Raw genomic sequence first — 20,973 nt, 5'->3', positions numbered from 1 at the left:
AACCTTCATCCAAAATCTGATCTGAATTACATTGGCGAAGGTTTTCCTCCTTCGCTTTCCATAGCTAAAGAAACATGACTGCCTCCATCTGAGCAGCGCTCCCCATGTAATATAAATAGTGATTCCTAGACCTATGTTTATACCGAAAAAAATAATGTTGATTTGATAGAACACATTTACATATTGGTGGTAAACTGGTCATTCCTGTAATAGATCAAAAATTGGAGCTACCACCACAATCGTTTTTCATCAACAATAGTTCGCCACATCACAAATATGTCATTGATTACATCAATGCAGGGGCCAAAAAGGTTAAAAGTCCATCGCACTTGAATGAGTGATTAGGTTACAAGAAACAAACCCAGCCAGCATCTCGTGACAGTGCAGTGTATTTTTTCCCTTCGATGACGTACACCACAAGTAACCAATTATAGTCTATCAACGTGATTGAACTGACCAATGGGTATTCGGAGTAAGTCATAGGAGGCGCGGCCTGTGTGTGGGCCTCTCCTCTTAGTAAGTATCAGCTGGGAAGGAACAAACCTGCTACGTGGGGGAAGATGGCGAGAGGAGCACGAAGTTTGCAAAAAATCGCCGCTTGTGTGAAGCCGTTGCCGTCCGTGTCCAACCGGGATGTTCGCTCCAGGAGCGCTGTCAAGTAAGTGCGTGTTCTTGGTAGTCGTACAACTTAACCGGTTTTAACTGGCTGTATGCGTGTTTGAACGCGATCGAAACGCTAGCATTTCCTTCGTCTGACCCAGTTTGCCTCCAGTTAACTAAAAGAAATTGGGCTTTCTTCCAACCAATCAACCTTTTGCTTTATTGTTAACTTTGTGTTAATTCTTAGATTTATCGAATTGCATAATGTTTGGACTGAGTCCAGAATTCACAGTAATGATGTTTTCGCCAACTTAACTCCATTTGCTCATTTCGTATCAGTTCTGTGATCGGTTGTCACGATCTCATGCCAAGGGTTGTGCATATTTGCAGAGTATCTTGTTGTAATGTATCAACCAGCGTTTTAATAGTAGGAAAAGCACCGTAGATTAAGAGTAACTTGTTACTTTTGTGTTTCGCATAAGCGGACTTTTTGGTTGCTTTCATAATTAATGAACAACAAGGGCTGAACGATTATCGAAACAATAATAATAACAAAAATGTCTGATTGAGGTAGATTTCCAGAGAAATCGTTGACTTCAAAACTAATTCTCCAACTATTTATTCAATAATCCTAAATTTACATATCAGCCTAATATCCATTCATCACTCCCCGTCGAAATTTGTCAACTCGAACTCTCGCTTCTTTATTTCAAGTACAAAATGATCTCAAGTGAAATTAAAGCCTCTTGGACTTTAATCCACACCATTGATAGCTTGCACTTTTTGCACACATTCATAGTTTAAAGTTTATCCATATGATACCTTGGGTATCATATGCTGTGACGTGGACAGGTTTTTGGTAAAAAAGTCCTTGGATTGTTATATCCTTAAAATTTGATTAAAGTAAAATCAGTGAAAATGCAACTCTAAACATAACTTGAAAGTAAGATGAGAAAATAATATTAAACTAAAATTAGGCCATAGTAAAATAATGCTTTAGTTGTAATCTACTCCCGTCCCGGAGTTGTCTACTCCTGCCCTGATTGGTCGATGGTCGCACCCGGAATCAATCACGTGTCTTGTAGGAGTGCTCATCTCCATCATGAAACTCAGACACACTTTTAGATAGGTGTGAAGGGAGAGGAGGAAAAAACAACGCTGCACCGCAGCTTTATAAATCTCTTATCTGGATTTCTTTTGTACTAAATATCTGGTCAGCTACAAGTTTCACTTCTAATTAGACTTCCGGGCATCACTAATATAATCGCGGCTCTCCGTGAGACTACAGCCAAATGGATGGGATTGGAAGGGAAGGCATAACAGTACAGTTATTGTATAAGGTTTAATATTTAATAATTTAAGTAAATATGTGTTCTGCAGTAGTCCGACATCCGAGGAGTATCCATGGCACCGACACGACACGTCTATTTGCCATGCAAGAACAACCATTCACGGACCCAATCACACCTAAGAACAATTTAGTGTATCCATTACACCTGGCGTGCAAGTTTTCAGAACGTAGGAGAAAGTCGGGGTGCACGGAGAGAACCCCGGCAGGCTTGGGGAGAGCATGCAAACTCCACACAGGAAGGCTGTACCAGCTGGAATTGAATTTGGGTCCCTTAACTGTGAGACGGACGGATTTCCCATCTTTTATCAAAGACGTATACGACATATACACTGTAAATAGGTTAGGTTAGGCGTAGCACATGTTTTTTTTTTTTCTTATTTAATTGCCTTGAAAAGCTAAGACTTTGTAATCTTATTGAATATTTTTGAACATGACTAAATTTACAGCTGTACCATACAGAATTAAATAATAATCACACTGATTCTAATTGTTGAATTTCAATTTTTTTTAACATCCTTGAATCTAATTGTATCAAAGCGTGAATATCTCTAGTTTTAGCATTCCCCACACAATATCTGCAGTTAACTTATTTTTACGCAATTTTTCATAGTTTATAGGAATGTCCAAACAGGGGTTTATTGCTATAACACTGGTTGAATTATTTCTACACTCTGGTGGCCTGTTAGTATTAAAATGTAAGTTATGACATTGTTGGTACGGCTCATAAATGTTATGGTGATAAGACTATATTCTGTTACTAAAAAGTGGCCCTACCTTAACTAGTACTGGTGCTAACAACTTTTTCAGTCGGTCCCATCGTACAAGATTTGTTTGCACACTTTCTAGCATGACCCTATTTGATGATTTATAATCATTTCGATTTAAATACCGTAATTTCATATGACTTAAAGATTTACATTGACTCAAGATATGTACATAGCAAAATATTTGACTAACAAGAACTCTCTGTAATAAGCAGCACCCGACAAAACAGGTCAATTATTTTCTATAACTTTAAAAAAAAGACATTGAAGAAAAAAAGATTTGCTTTTATGGGAAAATTAGTTAGTTCAACACAGAGGGGCAAGCTGTTCTAGTGCGATTGTATGTCCTACAATGCAGTGTTTCCCAACCAGAGTTACATGACCACATTACAGGGTCCAAGTAGAAACTCATTAATGCTCAGATGACTGAGGAAAATAAAATAAAACTGCAGTGCTTTTGTGTTTAGTTTTTTTTGTTATACCAAAGGCAGGTTTCTTATTTTTCATTGATATAACAACAACTAGAAAGGAAATCAGAAGCCGAGTTGTTTGATCAGGTTTTGTAAACGTAAGTGATGAAATGGACCATTTGTTGTAATCAAGTAAAATATCAAAGACATTTCACCCCCAAAATTCATTTTGACGTGTGTCAGCTTTTATAGATTTATAGAAAGTTCACAGTGTTTAAAGATTGCCGTTATTAACATTTAACACATTGATGCTGGTAGTGCTATGATGTGAGTGTAGTTGCAAGGACTGGGTTTGAAATGTCCTACTGCATTTGAATCCACCATCTGATTACAGTAGCAGCTAGTGCTAATGCTGGAGAATTGTGCTGTGTCATACAATGGCTGCGTAATTGACTAATGGTTTTTTAAGCATCCCTAATCAGCGATTGGCTGATATTTTTTAATATTGGTGTTGGTAGCAACATGATTTGAGAGCAGTTGCGAGGATGAGTCAAGCTAGCTGTTCCGCCACCATAGGTGTAAAGGCTAACTTCGAAATAAAAGCCTACTATAACTACTGCTGTGAAGTTAGGTTTGTTTTTTTTGAAGTTAGCCTTCATAGCATGCTGATGGCATGTAAAGTAGTGATGTTGTGTCTTCATTGGCTTGTTTTTCCTCTGAGCAAACATAAATAAACATATAAATGCTGTCACCACGATTGTCCATACTAATTTAAAACATGTACTCGCACCACACGATCAGGAAAAAAAAAATTCTCCAGCGCACACAATTTTGGCTACACTTGATTGAGCCCTGTAATGGGAAAATTTGTTTCAAATTTCAAACACTTGCAAGTTACTAATGCTTTCTCAAAAGCCTTTGCATGACAATTTTAGTTGGTCATTAAATTCAAATGAGTTGAGACGAATATCGGATATCATCTTCAGTGATGATTAATGCAGGGTGCGAAGTGGTTTGTATTTATGTAAATGCCAGTGAACGTATGGAGTCCCCCACAAGTTCACATGGTGATAGCTCCCACATCACTGCCAACAGAAATGAAGGTTTGTGCTTTCAAGTGTTAATTTCACGTCTATGTGGCTGTGGTTTTTGTCCTATGTTGGATGGCCTTCTATTCTGAGGTTGCACTTGCATTGACCGTCGGAGTTGGTCACACGGTGAGTGTATCACATTTCAACCAGTCAGGATTGAGCAGGAATGGCCGGTCGCTTCATTCCGACAGGCACAGAACAGGTTTTGTTTTTGCTCACTGACACCCATATTAAGCTTCCCGACACGTCGAGCCAGATTTTACGACTCATTAAAGAACATGGTCTTTTTATTGTTTTCTTAAGTCAGTATACTATCATGTCTAGTACTGTATACACCTGCTCATCGCAAAGCTATCCATTACAAATGTACCACTGCAAGCAGTTCAAGGGTACAGTAAAAGTAGGAATTGAGATACTTTACATTAGAAACGAGTTCAAACTGACTAGTGGAAACGACCCTAGAAAATAAAGTGAGCATAGTCTACTCCGTATGGATGTTGTTTGCCTCACAAAACCAAACAGAAATATTTGCATTGACGTCGTTAGCACTCCACCACTTGCGTCCCTGACCTTTTTTACCTGGAATGCTGTCACATGTTTTACTGGATGACAGAATGGGAGCTTCCATGAACCATATATCAAATCAAAGCAGCAATGCTGTATATAATTAGCCGTACATTAGCAATACATTTTTGTATTTTGGTTCAATGTGGAATTTCGGTTACTTACATTGATGATTTTATGATAAAACAGCTGAAGATTAAATAGTTCCAGCCTGGTTTATCAGGTTGACTGCCTTAATGGGCCTCAGCAGACATTGATTAAGGTCAAATAGGGAACATCTACACAAAAATGGTCTCGTGATTACTTTAATCTTTTTTTTTAAGTGTTTATGTTCAATGTATAGTCAAAACCGTTTGTAAACTGGAGGAGAGGGAGCCACAATGACAGCTTTTATTTATGTATTTATTTTTATAAAAAACGTTCTAAATTACAATCTTTCCTCTACAAGACTGAACATTTTGGTCTGCGACTGATCATAATTGTCACAATACCTCAAATACTCTGTGAATATAACAAAACAAGGTTAGCACATCAATTTGTCTGCCTTCCTTTAACTTTTGTACCTTGGCAACAATTTGCTGAGTTGTTAAATTGATATTTGTCACTACTTCTTTCACGTGTCGTATTTCTCAATAAGAATCTAGGCTACAAATTGTTTGTTTGCCTTCACTTTTGTGCCTTCCTAAATGCATGTAGATTCCTAGGTCTCACTTTCTCTGTGTTATGTCAGCACTAGAAGTGGGCCAAGGTAGTGGTAACCCTTACATATACATACTGTTTATTATTGTCTCTGTTGTGTGTCCGGCAGATTCCTACCATCATATGGAATCCTGATGAAGCGTTTGCCTCCCTTGCTGGGCGCCGTCATGCCTGGCCATGGCGCCGTTCTTTCCACCCGTGCCTTCTTCAACATTGCCAACACTTTCTCCAAAAGAAGGGAATACGCTGAAAGGCGCATCATTGGGTAGGTATAGCTTTTCTGGGTTTGTCTACCTGGGACATTTAAACTGTTATTCACTTGTGGCCATTCTAGATATATTTTTTTAGTCTGTTTAGCAATAAAATGAATATTTAGGACACCATTTTTTCATGCTTTCAATGTGTGCTTTTTTTACAGGCCATGGTAGAAATGGAAAGTTAAGATAAATGAGAAAGCCTGAAAATAGTTTTTTGGTACCCATTGATAATGTCACAGATGTATATACACATGCCTTCTTATTTATCCCTAATTTGTGTGTTTACAAGACGTGTTTGTGTCCAGTATCACAGGCAACATTCTCTGTGCAATGCCTGCTGTTATGTAATAATGACAAATAATTTGAAGGGGGTGAGTCCGTGTCGCCGTCTTGCATTTCAGTCCTTCTGTGAATCTGTGTGGCAGTTACATAACTTGAGTGCAGGAAACACAAGGCAGCGCTTCTGTGCCACCATTGTGCCACAACACTCAAATGAACTGGGTACTCAAAGTTCCATTACTTACATTGCTTAAAGTTACAATACTATTTGGAATAATTCAGTGTAAAACTGTCTACAATACAGCATAAATCCAGTTTCTTTGCTCTACATGTGTAAAGTCAATGTTTAACATTGGTCCTCAGGAACAGCGCATTTTTGTTCCTAAATTAAGCAAAATTAACTGGAATCAACTTATTGCTAAATTGTGTTATAGTGCAAAACGTTATGCGTCATACAGAGGCGGTCCGTACGTTTCACATTTACACCTTCAGTGATTCGACTCGAATAAATACCCCTCAGAAACACACATACGCATTACTGGGCTACACAGGCTAGTTTACGGAGCTTTTAAACACCAATACACCCTCATCAGCAGTTAAAACTTATCATTATACATGACACTGTGATATCTTAAAATAATTAATAATTGCAACATATGTTCAGCTTAATGCCCTTGTGGTAAAATGTTACTATACCCACGCACAATCCATTTATTTTACTTGGCAGCTCCATAGTTTGTGTTTTTGCGGTAACGTTTGTTGTTTCTTTTTATTTATTTTTTTGTTTTTGTATTTTCTATTTCTTTCCGTTGCTGTGTTTACTTTGTTCACCTGTTATGCAGAAAAATTGAAAAATAAAATACTTAAAAAAACAAACAAATAATAATAATTTAAAATTATTTGTCCACAAAGTTTTATGAAGTCCACCAAGAGCAGGCAAGCTTTAACAAGATTGTCCGTTAAATTACAAATTGCAGTTTAATATAAGAACATCAGTTTATTTCTTTACTAGTAATTGAATCTGAATGAAATAAAATTACAAAAACATTGAAAATAAAAATATAAATAAATCAAATGCTTGACTCACTAAAACAGCTGTCCCCCACTTATTTCAATACAAAATCCATTCTTCTTTCTTTCCTCAGAAAGACTTCAATGACATGCTTGTAGAGTATGTCTGCACGTTTCATTTCCAGTAATGAATCCTTTTCCATTGACACGGAGGCCGATGCTAAAAGTGGCATCTGTCCAATTTACATTTTGCTCTTCCTCAGCCATTGTGGGTTAGAAAAAAAAAAAGCGGGTAGAATTGATTTTTCTGCTAAATGTCCATGGGTCTGGATTTGCTGTTTGCTAGGTCTTGAATTCACATCAGCCAAGCAACATGGTGTAACGTTGTCGAGCAACAGTTTTTTTTTTTTTAAATAACTTTATTTAACAACTTCCAACGTTAAAAACTGTTGATAACACAGAACCCCCTCCCTGTAGGGAGATCCAATCACGGCACGTTCAACGTGAGGCTTCTCGCTTACCAACTTATAACTGGATTGGCTTTTGCAGCTGGCTATTAACTATATGGGCCCGTTCACATATGCCTTTGCTCACTGCACATATGTCTTTGCACAGTGCTCAGAAGCACGCAACCATCAAGTGTGAATGCCCTCCAATGGGTCTGATTGCAGGCAGATTTCATACAGCCTGGCGACACAAGTTAGCTGAATTCTAATTGACTAAAAACTCTAACGTAAATCTACAAACACTGGAAGGAGCGTAACCGAATGGATATAATATGACACGAAAAGAACAGAATATGGACAACAATTTTATATATAAAATATATATATATATATTTAGTAAAAATAAATTTAAAAGGAAATTGAGTTATTATAATTATCTTAGCTCCTTATAGTTATGATAATGATGTCAGGTTATGTTAGGACAGCAGAGAAGGCCTTGCTGGCCCTGACGGTCCACCACTGTTGTCCTAATACAAAAAATGCTTTGCGCTGATTAGGAATTATACTGTGTAAAAATCTTTTTTTCATAATTGCAACAATCTTGCACCAGGGCTGTTAATGACAGTATTTCATCACTGTAGGTTTGAGATCAGCACTGCTTTTAAGTAGAAGATATAGGGTGGTTAACCTGCCAAATGCCAAACAAACATTTGTACTTTTTTTGTGCTCAGGTATTCCATGCAACAAATGTATGATGTGGTGGCTGGTGTGGAAAACTACCGTCTCTTCGTTCCCTGGTGCAAAAAGTCTGATGTCATCTTTAAGCGGACGGGATACTGCAAAGCCAAACTCACTGTGGGCTTCCCTCCAGTGACTGAGAATTACACTTCACTTGTCACCACAGTGCGCCCCCACCTGGTCAAGGTGTTGTATTTTTGTTTGTTTGTTTAGGACACAGATGTCAAAGTCCAGGCCTCAAAAACTATCTTGTATATTTTCGTTTCTTCTCTCTCAAACACACCTAATTAAAATGACTAGGACCATTTTGCAGCACCTGCAGTGCTTGCTAATCATTTGAAATCAGGTGTACCGGGCAAAGAAATCCGAAAACATACAAGATACCGGCCCTCAAGGACTGGCGTTCGCCACCTATTTTAACTACCGGTTGTTTATAAACCTTTACAAACAAAGGCTATTTTACCACCGACTTATGCTGAAAAACGCATCATAGTCCTTCCAATGAAAAATTCAATTTCATCATGGTAGTGAATGGTGTGCACTTTAGCTACATTGTATGTTGTCTAAAGTGCTTTACCAATTCATGTTCACGTTAACCTAACAAAGGAGGAATTCTACTCCAGCGTCCAACTTTGCCAACTCCCTTTGCGTAGCTCCTTGGTTACCGGCCCGGAGCTACAGAGGTGACAGGCCATTGTCGATGCACATGAGACGGGACGCCTTCTCTGACTCAAAAAAGTACCCTTGGTGCCTCTGAATGTCCGCTTGGAACTCCAGGAGTAACGCGTCGGCGCGTTTGTGGCCAAAAACCAGACACCTCCCAGCCCGTGGTAGCCCACTAAGAGCTCGAGACGGAACAGGCCAGCCTGTGTAACAGCGGAGCCAAAAAGCAGACACCTTCTTTGGCTTGAAAGCGCCCCCCCAGTGCTCATGAAAGGCATAGCGAAGAAATGACAAAGGTGTTGATACACTTGTCTCATTGGCCTTTATTGACTCACTTTATTGACTGCTTAAAAGCAAACTACAATAGTCAGGTAAAACATGCATGTTGTTGTCAATAACAAAACGCTATGACACATTTGAGTCAAATGGGGAAAATTCTGAAAAATTTGCCACTCAATTTCAGTACGCACTGATTTGTTCCATGCTGTAATCTGTACAGGTACTTAAACACTAGTCAAAAAGTTAGAATACACGTTTGCTTTGCTTATGAAAACAGGTGCTTTATAAAATGTTGATTTATAGAAACAGTTCATTTCTATTTATTTTGTAATTTATAATACCGCACAGAATTAATCTTCATTATTAAAAGCTTGTAACAAAATGATTTAGTTTTTGGATTACTGGAGCAAAAAGATTCTTTTTTTTTTTTTTTTTTTGCTAACACTGAGACTAAGTGACAAATGAAGCGGGTGCCGTCTTTTCAGGCATCCTGCTCAGATGGCAAACTGTTCAACCACCTGGAGACCATTTGGCGCTTCAGTCCCGGACTGCCTGGCTACCCTCGGACCTGCACCGTGGACTTTGATGTGAGTTGATTTTCAAATACACAGCAGTTAGGTGTTCATATGCGACAGTTAAATGTCTGATTTTGAGCGTGAAATGCGTGCAGTGTGAAAAAGAGGTAATGACAGGGTGCAGTTTTTAATTTTGTTATTTTTTAATGTCCCATTAAAAGATGTATGTGCCGTGTTTTCCAGATCTCCTTCGAGTTTCGCTCACTTATCCACTCGCAGCTGGCGCACGTGTTCTTTGACGAGGTGGTGAAGCAGATGGTTTCTGCATTCGAGCGCCGCGCCACCACCGTCCATGGCCCCGAAACACCCATACCGCGCGAGCTCATGTTCCACGAGGTCCACCATACGTAGCGACACTTTGGCAAAGGAGTGATTGAAAGCAACAACCCACGTTCTACCTGATAATGCCAGTGCCTTTTGTTTTTGTTGTGTGTGTGCGTGCGTGTGTGTGTGCGCGCGTGCGCGAGTGTGTGTGTTTCTGTGAACATATTCATGTGAAGTTGCCATCGTTATCCGTGTAGATTCATTACCGTAACAATCCCCCTAAACCCACAAAGTTATTAAATTCATCCACTAAACTCTGCATAAACATTTGCCATTCACAAAGTGAAAGTACTATTTGGATAGAAATACAACTTTGGTACCATATTGTGGAGTCAACAGGCAAACCTCTTTTGCAATTACCGTATTTTCTGGACTGTAAGCTGCACTGGTGTATAAACCCCAGGAGCAAAAAAAAAAAAAAAAAAAATGTCACAAGGTCAGCCGCAGGTTGTAGCGTCAGATGTTTAAGCAGAAAGATGGTATACGAAAGTTTTTTTTGTTGTTGTATTTTTTGTTTTCTTGTTCAATTTATAGCTATAGATAGATTTATAGATATAGATTTCTATATTTTTAATACTGTATTTTAATAACTTTTTGAGCACAGCCATTGATTCACATCTTTTCAGTTCTATTTATTAGTTGACGCAGATACATATATTTGCTTTACCAGTAAATTGTCTCCTGGTGAATAAAACCCCTCAAAACCTGCAGACAAGTCACACTGGACTATAAGCCACAGGGATCAAATCATGGGAAAAAAGGTGCAGTTTATAGTCCAAAAGATACGAAACTGTAGCGGAAAACCACAGAGCCATATAACTCAAGAAGCAAGTCCTTAAAAGAATGGCATCCATTTTGCTTTAAAGAGGCCTTTACGGAGATTCCTGAGGTGAGGTTATTCTTTTTAGGGGGGGGGGGGGCTCCATCTGGCACAACAGCTGACTTTCACATGCCTTCCAGGGGTTGCATTTAAATTGTTTTGAAGAATTGCCCGGTGGGCTGGATCAAATGCTCAAATTTATCACGTGCTCAAATGATTAAGAGCTGCAGGTTGCCCACCCACTCTGCTGCAGCAGTCATGTTTGGGATACACAGTAATTTAGGAAGGGTGCTCAGGTGTTATTCTCTCACTCTTCACTTGTTCACATGGTTACCTCCATTGAGAATAGTTATTTCAATGCTAGAATGTGTGTTGTTGTACAGTTGATAGTATTTTATGTGCAATATCAGGAAACCTTTATTTTTATTTAATTGTATTTTTCTAACTCACATAGCAAAATAAACTAGGAAGTATGCCCGCTCGCATATTTATTGTCCTTTATAAAACCTGCTCACGTATTTATTTGAATGTAAATATCACATCAGGTTGTTTTTAAAGAGGGAAAAATGAGAGCGTGTTTTTTTTTTTTTTTTAATAAGGGACTGATTTTGAGAATTTGAAACAAAAATGTATTCATTGCATGATGTATAAAACTTTTCAAAAAAAAATTGTTTTGTTTTTTTTCCCCTCCAATCATTGGCAGTTATTTCATAACAGTAGTGTAATGTGAGTGATAAGAATAAACCAGCCTCTGGTATGAAGTCACGCTGTCAACATGACGGTCGAAGTTGAAGCCTTCAAGATGTTCTCTTACTATTGCAACAAGCAACGTAACAGTGATCTGATTAAAATACAGCTGTACAAATTTCAGTCTGCTTCTCTGCAAACATGTTCCAGGGGGAACAGTTTTGGTGGTGACTGTTGTACAGTATTTGCATTGAGGATATAAAAATGACTAATTGTCAATTAAACTTTCATAATTGAAAACATTTTGATATGAGGTATAATCACCACCACTGATCCAAGTCTACTGTACATGTTACAGATTAAAAAAAACTATTATGTTACTACAGGTAAAATGTATGAAGGTAATGTTTCAATTTATTGGAACAAATGATGTTGTATCCTGTGACCGTTAGGATCAATCCTAAATCTTTACAAACTGACTTCACATTCAGTACTACATTGCAGGCCCTCTTCAATAACAAAACCTAAAGCATTTGAAAAATTGTTTTAATGAAATCAAATAAGCATTCACCTGCATCATCAGCAGGGGAATGACATATATATAAAAAAAAAAAAAATTAAGTCATGACAAATATAAATGACAGCAACACATTCCTGGCTGGCTTCACACTCTGCTTCATTAGTTTTCCCCATTTTTTTTTATTGTATTTTTTTACTATGTTACTTTGTCTAAGGATATGAACAGGAAGTTGACAGATTTCCACTGCAGGAAGTCATCTTTGCTTAGCCAAACACTATTTAGCATTACTGAGTGATAATTCTTAAATCCTCACATCTGTTGGAGGAAGATAACTTAATAGTGGTGGTCAATGTTAAACCGACCCATAGAGAGCACCGCTCCTGTAAACTTGGCCAGAGTGTTCCTGCAGGGGAAGAAAATGGCCGCAGTCTACAGGTATTTGCCATTGGCCATGGCCACAGTCCAGGTATTTTACATCATGTTGTGGATTAACTGATGTGGAAAACAAGCACATCTCCTCCTGGAAGTTGGCGAAGGGTTCAAAGGTTGACCACCTGCTGTGCCAACTTCCTGTAGGTCGAGTTCAGTGAGTTGTGACTGCAGAGTCTCGGGGCGCCATTTTGTTTAGTCTATACAGTCACAGAGGAACAAAGGAGCGGTGGCCTTTTAGAAACCCATGCCGCCACCCATGCCACCCATTCCGCCCATGCCGCCCATTCCGCCGGCCGGCATGTCTTTCTCCTCCTTGGGGATCTCCGTGACGACTGCCTCGGCGGTGGACAGCAGCGAGGCCACGCCCGCCGCATCCAGAAGGGCCGTCCGTACCACCTGCACAGAGAGGCCGCTTGGAGCTCAAACCATTTCAGTGGCGTTAGTTACAATGTCCAAAAGGAGGCCTTACCTTGGTGGGATCGATAATGCCCTTCTCCACCATGTTGACGTACTCGCCCAGCATTGCGTCATAGCCCAGGTCGGCGGGCCCCTGCAGGATCTTCTCCACCACCAGCGAGCCCTCAACGCCAGCGTTCTTGGCGATGGTCATGGCGGGGATGCGCAGGGCTCGCCTGATGATGTCCACACCTGACAGATAACAAGATTTATCACACAATTTCATCCCTCTAAATAAAATAATACACTATAAATATGTGTACAGTAGATGTATAGCAATATTTCAAATCTGTTATTACTATATTGGAAGTTATTCGGAAGGAGTTGGAGTAAAGCTTTACTCCTTCCAACTCCTCAAGTATGTAGAATGTAAGTTTATTTCTAATTGTATTTTGTTGAGTTGTTCTTTCATCACTGCCCAGCATCAACCAGCATAAGTCTCTATTCATCAACTCAAACCTAAACTACAACATAATGTTTGGTCAAACAGCTTCCGCCTGCATTTTCTTTCTCCCACCTGTCAAAGTACTAAACTATATTTGTCTAACTTTCCAGTTATCTCCGTTAAAAACATCAACACATCATTAGCATACTGGATTTGTGGCATTTAAGTTTGCAGAGGAAACACTGAGGATCGTAAAAAAATAAAATAAAATAAAAAAAAAAATGTAATAATAATGCAGTATGGCCCCACAAGCCTGGTAATACACATTAATATCTGCATCTGCTATTTCCCCCAGTTGTCTCCAAGAATTTCACACCGGAGCAAGTAGTGTGTTTGTATTAAACAGATTCCGCTCTTAGCCTCATATTGCACTTACCTGAATTACAATATGCCACACCCCCACAAGGATTTTCGTTTTCTACATCTAGTCACAAGAGGTGGATAAAATACTACTACTTTAGTCGAAACTAAACTCAATGAGTTTAGATCAATCAATGAATTTGTTGCTGCATTTCCTGTCTGATAAAATGTATCAAACACGTGACTGATGATTTCATCCCCAAATCCCTCATGTAAGGTTGCAAATAAAAGATAGCACCCATGAGTAAGCTCTTTTCTCACCTATCTTTTGGTCGTCATTGGCAGGTTTGATGGCATCCAAAGAGGGAATGCAACGCAGCAGAGCACAACCGCCGCCGGGCACTATGCCTTCCTCCACAGCGGCCCGCGTGGCGTTCAGGGCATCTGTTACGCGGTCCTTCTTCTCGTTCACCTCAACATCACTGGTCCCGCCGATCTGTGTGGTACCCGCTTACGTTATTCTGCCGTCGGCGACCAGTAAGTCTTGACCGTCACGCGTACCTTAAGGACAGCCACGCCATCAGAGAGCTTGGCCAGGCGCTCGTTGAGCTTCTCCTTCTCGTAGTCACTGGTGGTGTTCTCCAGCTGCTCCACAATCTCGGCTGCCCTCTTCTCGATGTCGGCCGGCGCACCGGCGCCTTTTAGGAGCAGCGTGTCGTCTTTGGTGATCTGCACCTCGCCAACCTTGCCAAAGTCGTGTGCCTGGATGTCCTCCAGAGCCACGGCCAGAGCATCGTCACCAAAAACCTGAGGAAGGCATCAATGCAATGTCAGGCAATTAGAAGGATCTGATTCAAAAGCAGATGTTAAGAGAATTTACCTTTTGTGATCGAAAGGGTCAAAAACAAAAGTGCTTCTTACTTTTATTCTTTTTGCCTTTTCACACTTAAACCTATGAACCATTATATATCTTCTGTGAAGTTAGTATGCTAGTTTTTGGAATATGGGAGCACGGGGAAAAGAAGCAACATTCAAAAACAAAGGCCCGAGAGGAGCTAGAAACCTGCATATAGAAGCCAAGTTTGCTTTTTTTTTTTTTAACTAGCATTGTTTTTTGCTCTTGCTTAATTTTGAAATATGACATTTCACACAAGTATTAATTATTTTGAAAGGAGTGAGCCGTTTGCATATGGAGAAAACTGGACCTACAGTGCCCCCTGTGGCGATGGCCATATCCTTCAGCTGGTTTTTCCTGTTGTCTCCAAAGCCTGGAGCTTTGACTGCTACCACCTGCAGGCCAACCTTCAGCCTGCAAACACAGCCATGTAAATATAGCTAAAAATATACCAGTCTAATTATTCTTTTTGTTTTGTATGCGGACCTGTTAAGCACCAGGGTGCTGAGGGCCTCTCCATCCACATCCTCAGCCACGATAACCAGAGGCTTGCGGTGCTGGTTGGCGATCTCCAGGGCGGGAACAATGCTCTGGACGCTGGAAATTTTCTTCTCACTGAGCAGCAGGTAAGCATCCTGGAACTCACATTTCTGTCCTGCACAGTAGGAATATACTGTCAGTCCTGTGTCGTTCAAGGCAATTACCACTTCTCCGTTGTTCCACGGTTGGGATGGTCAACAAGCGGGCTTCTTACCTTTGGCCGTGTTGATGAAGTATGGGGAGATGTAACCACGATCAAACTTCATACCCTCAATGACTTCCAACTCATCATGAAGAGTTTTTCCATCCTGAAAGATTTAGGTAGAGAACATTCATACAGTAGAATACAAAACTTTATTCCATACAAAGATGAAAAGAAAAAGATGAACACAGGTGGGTTTTGCGCTTATTTAATTATCTACAAATCCAATACTTATTAGATTGCTGTGTTTATACAGTGGCGCTGTATAGAGTATATCATTAAAGAAAAAGACTTGTCCCTTATCCTTACAATTCTTGCATTCATCATACTTTGATTTTGACAGTTTCTGCTTGATTTTTTTTGCAGAAGTGGGAACAGCCTTCCAGAGCTACCATTGGGATGCAGGTTGCATCCCACCTCATGCAGCTAGTCTTTCGCTATTGCCTCTCAGTCTCATAGACCATTTGCTAGATGACCCTTCAGAGATTTTCAATAGATTGTAAATAATGCAAATAAAATAAAGTTGGTTAAGCAATCAAGTACTGTCCACAGACTGACAACCTCTCAAAGCGCCGCAAAAAGTTGCTGACCTTCACAGTGATTACACCTTTACGACCGACTTTCTTCATGGCATTTGAGATGATGTTCCCAATCTCGGTGTCGCCATTCGCTGAGATGGTGGCAACCTAATAATAATAATAATAATTTTAAAAAAAAACACACACAAAAGTCATTTAACATTCTCAAGTTGTTGAAAGCAGTTTAACAATTTTCTCGTTAATGAGCACCCACCTGTGCAATCTCCTCAGGCGTGGTGACTGGCTTGGAAAGCTGCTTGAGCTCATTGATGACGGTTTCAACGGCCATCATGACGCCGCGACGGATCTCCACGGGGTTGGCGCCCTTGCTAATGGTGTCAAAGCCCTCCTTGGCAATGGCGCGCGCCAACACGGTGGCGGTGGTGGTGCCGTCGCCTGCCTCCTCATTGGTGTTGTTGGCCACATCCTGCACCAGCTTGGCACCGATATTCTTGTACTTGTCCTTTAAGTCAATGCTCTTGGCTACAGTCACGCCATCCTTAGTCACCTTCGGGCTGCCCCAGCTCTGTTCAATTATGACTGTGCGGCCCTGTAATATACACAATTTGTTTCTCTTTGAATTGATATTGGTTGTATTTTCTTAAAAACAATGGGACCCAACTATCTGAATAATTTATTTTTTTTTTTTTTTTTACATTTGCAGTAACATCATACCTTCGGCCCCATGGTGACAGCAACAGTATCAGCCAACAGGTCAACACCTTGGAGCATGAGGGCGCGGGCGTCTGCACCAAATTTGACATCTTTGGCATAGGCACGTGTGAGGTGAGGCGCCAGTGTCCTGCACACGGGCCTCACCTGCTTCATGATTGTGGGGAGACGAAACATGTCTGCAGAAATAAAGGAAAACGATTATATTAATGAACACTGCCATGTGATAGGGGGCAGACTAATTTAAAAAAAAAAAAAAGGGCAGGGGGGGGTGTAAAAAGGGGAGGGGGGCATGCTTGCCGGGTCATGACTTGATGCAAAGTACAAGTAAGTAATCATTGTCTAAGTATATTTGTCCACTACACTAAATCATACAACAAAGACCCCAGAGGCCATAGGTGGCACAGAAATGGAATGAATGAAATTACACTTGAAGACCGACAATTTAATACAAACACAGCTGAATGGCGACTTAGTATTTTAGCAACATATGTGAGAAGTTTGGAACGGAAGTTCATCTTGGAATTCACATAAGGTAATTAACAGTTTTCGTATTACTTCTTTTACCATGAGATACATGGATAACTACCGAGCGCAGTGTCTGCTGTCTTTTGCACTGTAAGAAAACTTGTAAGAGATAATTAATGAACGTGACATTGCTAACTTCCCCAACCCCACGTGTTCTCGAGCAGGGTCGTGCGTCACAAGGTCAAATAGTAAGAACGCATGCGCAAAGCATGCCTCTCCATCTCTCCATGCCTGACAAACCACTACTACTACAGCACAATTACCATTCCAGTCCCCCACGGAAGGCAATAATCAGTCCTTCAAATTAAAGTCACGCTTCCTTCACATGATGCTCACCACGTTAGGGATAATTGCGAAATTATCATTCGAGGACCCTTTGGTGTAACATTATCTACGTTAAGAATACTTAAGTAAGCATGAAAGCAGATTTTAAGTATGTGTGTCCTTGCAGATAAGTGGTAAAATCTGTTAGCAACACGCAAAGGAAGCTAGGAGCTAGCTGGTCATATTTTTCAATCTCGGAACACATTGTTTCATTACGATCTAGTGTAGCTGCAATGACTGTTAACGGTACATATAGCGAAACATATCTGAAAGAATTTTGACACTTACTTGGGTTGTGTGTGCTGTAGAGCGGCTACAGATGAGGTTCGTCTGCCAGACGAGGTGATATAACGACTGGAGGTGAGGGCTGACTGGTGGAAGTGCACATGGCCTATCGCACATCCGGGTAACTTGCCGGCACGCCCTAAACTCTGAATAATTTTATACTTGCGAGTTAAAAGTCATTTTAATTGTAATTTTCTTACAAATTACGAATAAAAATAACTCAAATTATTATTAAAAATGAGAAAAGATAAATTAAAACAACACGTTTGCCCGTTACATTAGTAAATTAAGGTTTAGATACATAAATACTCGTTCCGGGGCAGACTTTCCAGAAATTTCTCCGGCGCTATTGGAGGAAAAAAACTGAGGTCAAAGGTGACAATGTGCAATGTTACTCAATGCGGAAATTTGTTAGGAATTTTTAAAAAAAAGGTGATTATAAGTTAATTATTTTGTTACTCGTCAAACTTAATGCAGTAACAGTAGACACTCGGTTTTAAAAGATACAAATCTTTGGATTTAGCAAGAGGGATTCTGGAATTTCCTGACATTTTGCGCAGCATGGTAAGGTCGCACAGTGCGCGTGCGCATAAGCATTCTGGACGTTTCCTCACGTGGAGCGATTCCCCTTGACCAAGTTGTCACATCCACGCTTGCCGAGAACAACCCCAGGTGGCATCCTCACGTAGTCGACCCTACAGACGTCACAAATTAAGTCATGGTAAGTCTGCATGCCATGTGTTTATATGTTATTGATCACGTAAAAATGTCATTGCCGTAGAGCATAAACCTCCTATCTAGCATGCTAACATTTGCCGGCTAGCATCCAGCAGCATGTAATGTTAGCCTTATTTAAGCATGCATTAACAAGGTCATACAACGGAGGAACCCATAAGTATTATAAAATGTGTTGACGTCGTAACGAAACGTGACAATTTCACAAGAACGAACGTGTAGTTAACTTAATTTGTGCTCGGTAATAAGCACTACCATCTTAATGCAACCATTCTTAACCTCGTTTGCCATTTCCAAAGAAATGAATTGCACATAAAATACACATGAAGTAATTGTGTGTGTTATTTGGATGTTTTTGTGTGATATCCTCCTCAGATGGGTAACTGGCAAAGATGTGGAAAACGTAATTATAACCATAGAAAGGACATTTTTGCAAAATATGGCCTTATCTGGCTGCTCTGTGTCATATGTGCAGCACTGTGAAATATTACGATGCTTTTGATATTCCAATAATACAGTTTTCAGCGTGAGTTTTCTCTAGTTTCTTGTTTGCAGTTCAAATGAAGTGACACCCAAAGCCTTCACCCACCCCTCCCTCAAACGACCTTGACTCAATGTCACATGAACATCTGCCATGCTTGCCAAAGACTTTTCCAGATAGCTGATTGATGTCTCTTCAGTAAACTTACCAGCTAAACCTCAAATGAATACAGGCTGACTTTCATTGAGCTCACTTGACTAACTTTTGTCATGTGTCTCCCCCTCCACCCACTTCCACCCAACCATCCCATTGTGTTAATCATTCCTTGTGGTCAACTTTAGTGAAATTTTAACTAAAACCGAGCATGTGCAAATACTACTACCTACGACTACTACCTAAAATAGTGTGGCAAAAAAAAAAAAGTATGAAAGTATATATTGCAGGTTGAAGGTAAAGTCTTGGACAAAAAAAAAAAAAAAATCTGTTGATTAATATGGAAAATACATCAACATCCTTATGGAGTTGCTCAATTTTCTTTGTTCTGTGATTTCGCAGGCCTTCAGAAAATTCTTGCCACTGTTTGACCGCGTGCTGGTGGAGCGTTTCACGGCGGAGACGGTGACCAAGGGTGGTATCATGCTCCCTGAGAAGTCTCAAGGCAAAGTGCTGCAGGCCACAGTGTTGGCAGTCGGGCCTGGATCTGTCAACCAGGTCGAAACACTATGATGAATTTTAGGTTGTGGAGCTTGGCTTTTGCTCATATGTGTAAGAAAACTCAATTGTTGATGTTTTTCTTGGCAGAAAGGACATTTACAGCCTGTCAGTGTGAAGGTCGGGGAGAAGGTCCTCCTACCTGAGTACGGTGGAACTAAAGTCACTTTAGATGATAAGGTATGGTACCATTTTGTCTCAATAGTTAAACTCTTTTACATTTGTCTTTGTTTTAACACTTGCTGTTCTTATTCTGCCGTGTAGGAGTACTTCCTTTTCCGTGATGGAGACATTCTTGGCAAATATGTGGATTAAGGCAAGGTGTGTGCCTTAAAGAAGATGGAAGAAATCATGTTTGCTTATTTTTTTTTTTTTTATGTTATGCCAACTGTAAATAATTCTAATCACATTTTGTTACAATAATAAAAATGGGCCATTGCTTTTGTCTCCATCTAGACTGTTTCATGGTCACTTTAGCGTTAACGTAAAGAGATATTCACATGTATAACATCTTCAGCTGTAAAAGATTGATATTTTGTTGAACTGAACTTTTTTTTCATGTTCAACTGCTTTTAGCAACACATTTTTAACTTGCTGTCAAAAGAAAATGAGAACCATGTGTTCAAAGCTTAGATAATAACCAAATATGGCTCACCTGTTTCCTGTGTTTGGTCATGTGACATTCACAAGTGTGACTGGCTCTTGCAGCAAGTGGAAAAATGTTTTTAAAGGTATTATACGTAAAATAATTGTAGTTAAAAATGGCATTATATATGTTAACAAAGCTTGCAATCTGGTATGTACAACATTGTTGCACTGTTTGTCAGATGGGGGCAGACATGGGGAAGCATTAGAATGAACAAATGTTTATTATCAGCCTTTAGCCCAGGAATAGACAACTGATAACATTTCATGTTTTCCACAGAATGTGGTGGTGGGTGGATCCCTAAAAAACCCAACAGAATACGATATATTAGTGATGGAAAAAAAGTGACTGAATATTTGCGGCGGCCAAAATAGTGTAGATTGAAGTTGTAATATCACTATTCACCGCTAGATGGCATCCAATTTAGCTGCACTCTTATTGACTCTTATATTGCCCTTATAACCTACAACACGGAATATATTTTGGGGATGATCAAGAATGAGCTGCAAGAAAAACATGCGGCTCAAATTTTTGGAGTGAGTTGATTTCTGGGGGAATGCATAAAATGGATCTTTTCACCTAATAATGGTTTGCTGTTCAGAACTCATGTGCCATCCCTGATAGGTAATTTTTATAAGAGCTTTTCGCAATAGAAACAAACAAAA

At 39.8% G+C, this 20,973-nt stretch overlaps 3 protein-coding genes across 3 annotated transcripts; 2 read left to right on the top strand and 1 right to left on the bottom strand.

Moving 5' to 3' along the window:
* Positions 1 to 524: 524 nt before the first annotated feature.
* Positions 525 to 11,356, top strand: LOC148423143 (coenzyme Q-binding protein COQ10 homolog B, mitochondrial-like). The gene is made up of 5 exons (XM_088415025.1): positions 525 to 658; positions 5,589 to 5,744; positions 8,204 to 8,396; positions 9,638 to 9,739; positions 9,911 to 11,356. Exons 1-5 carry the CDS (start codon positions 561 to 563, stop codon positions 10,076 to 10,078), a joined length of 717 nt encoding a protein of 238 aa, XP_088271151.1. The 5' UTR covers positions 525 to 560; the 3' UTR covers positions 10,079 to 11,356.
* A 731-nt stretch (positions 11,357 to 12,087) lies between these two features.
* LOC148423142 (60 kDa heat shock protein, mitochondrial) lies at positions 12,088 to 17,871 on the bottom strand. The gene is made up of 11 exons (XM_088415024.1): positions 17,739 to 17,871; positions 16,602 to 16,777; positions 16,141 to 16,476; positions 15,939 to 16,034; positions 15,361 to 15,454; positions 15,093 to 15,261; positions 14,921 to 15,020; positions 14,273 to 14,518; positions 14,033 to 14,207; positions 12,980 to 13,158; positions 12,088 to 12,906 (listed from the first exon to the last, which is right to left on the bottom strand). Exons 2-11 carry the CDS (start codon positions 16,773 to 16,775, stop codon positions 12,745 to 12,747), a joined length of 1,731 nt encoding a protein of 576 aa, XP_088271150.1. The 5' UTR covers positions 16,776 to 16,777; positions 17,739 to 17,871; the 3' UTR covers positions 12,088 to 12,744.
* A 428-nt stretch (positions 17,872 to 18,299) lies between these two features.
* LOC148423141 (10 kDa heat shock protein, mitochondrial) lies at positions 18,300 to 20,117 on the top strand. The gene is made up of 4 exons (XM_088415404.1): positions 18,300 to 18,456; positions 19,507 to 19,662; positions 19,753 to 19,842; positions 19,927 to 20,117. Exons 1-4 carry the CDS (start codon positions 18,454 to 18,456, stop codon positions 19,975 to 19,977), a joined length of 300 nt encoding a protein of 99 aa, XP_088271530.1. The 5' UTR covers positions 18,300 to 18,453; the 3' UTR covers positions 19,978 to 20,117.
* The last annotated feature ends 856 nt before the right edge of the window (positions 20,118 to 20,973 follow it).

This window comes from Hippichthys cyanospilos, chromosome 5 (assembly GCF_059441005.1).
Source record: "Hippichthys cyanospilos isolate Australia breed blue-spotted pipefish chromosome 5, RoL_Hcya_1.0, whole genome shotgun sequence".
NCBI classification, from domain to species: Eukaryota; Metazoa; Chordata; class Actinopteri; order Syngnathiformes; family Syngnathidae; genus Hippichthys; species Hippichthys cyanospilos.
This window is presented reverse-complemented; position numbering and strand designations above follow the sequence as displayed.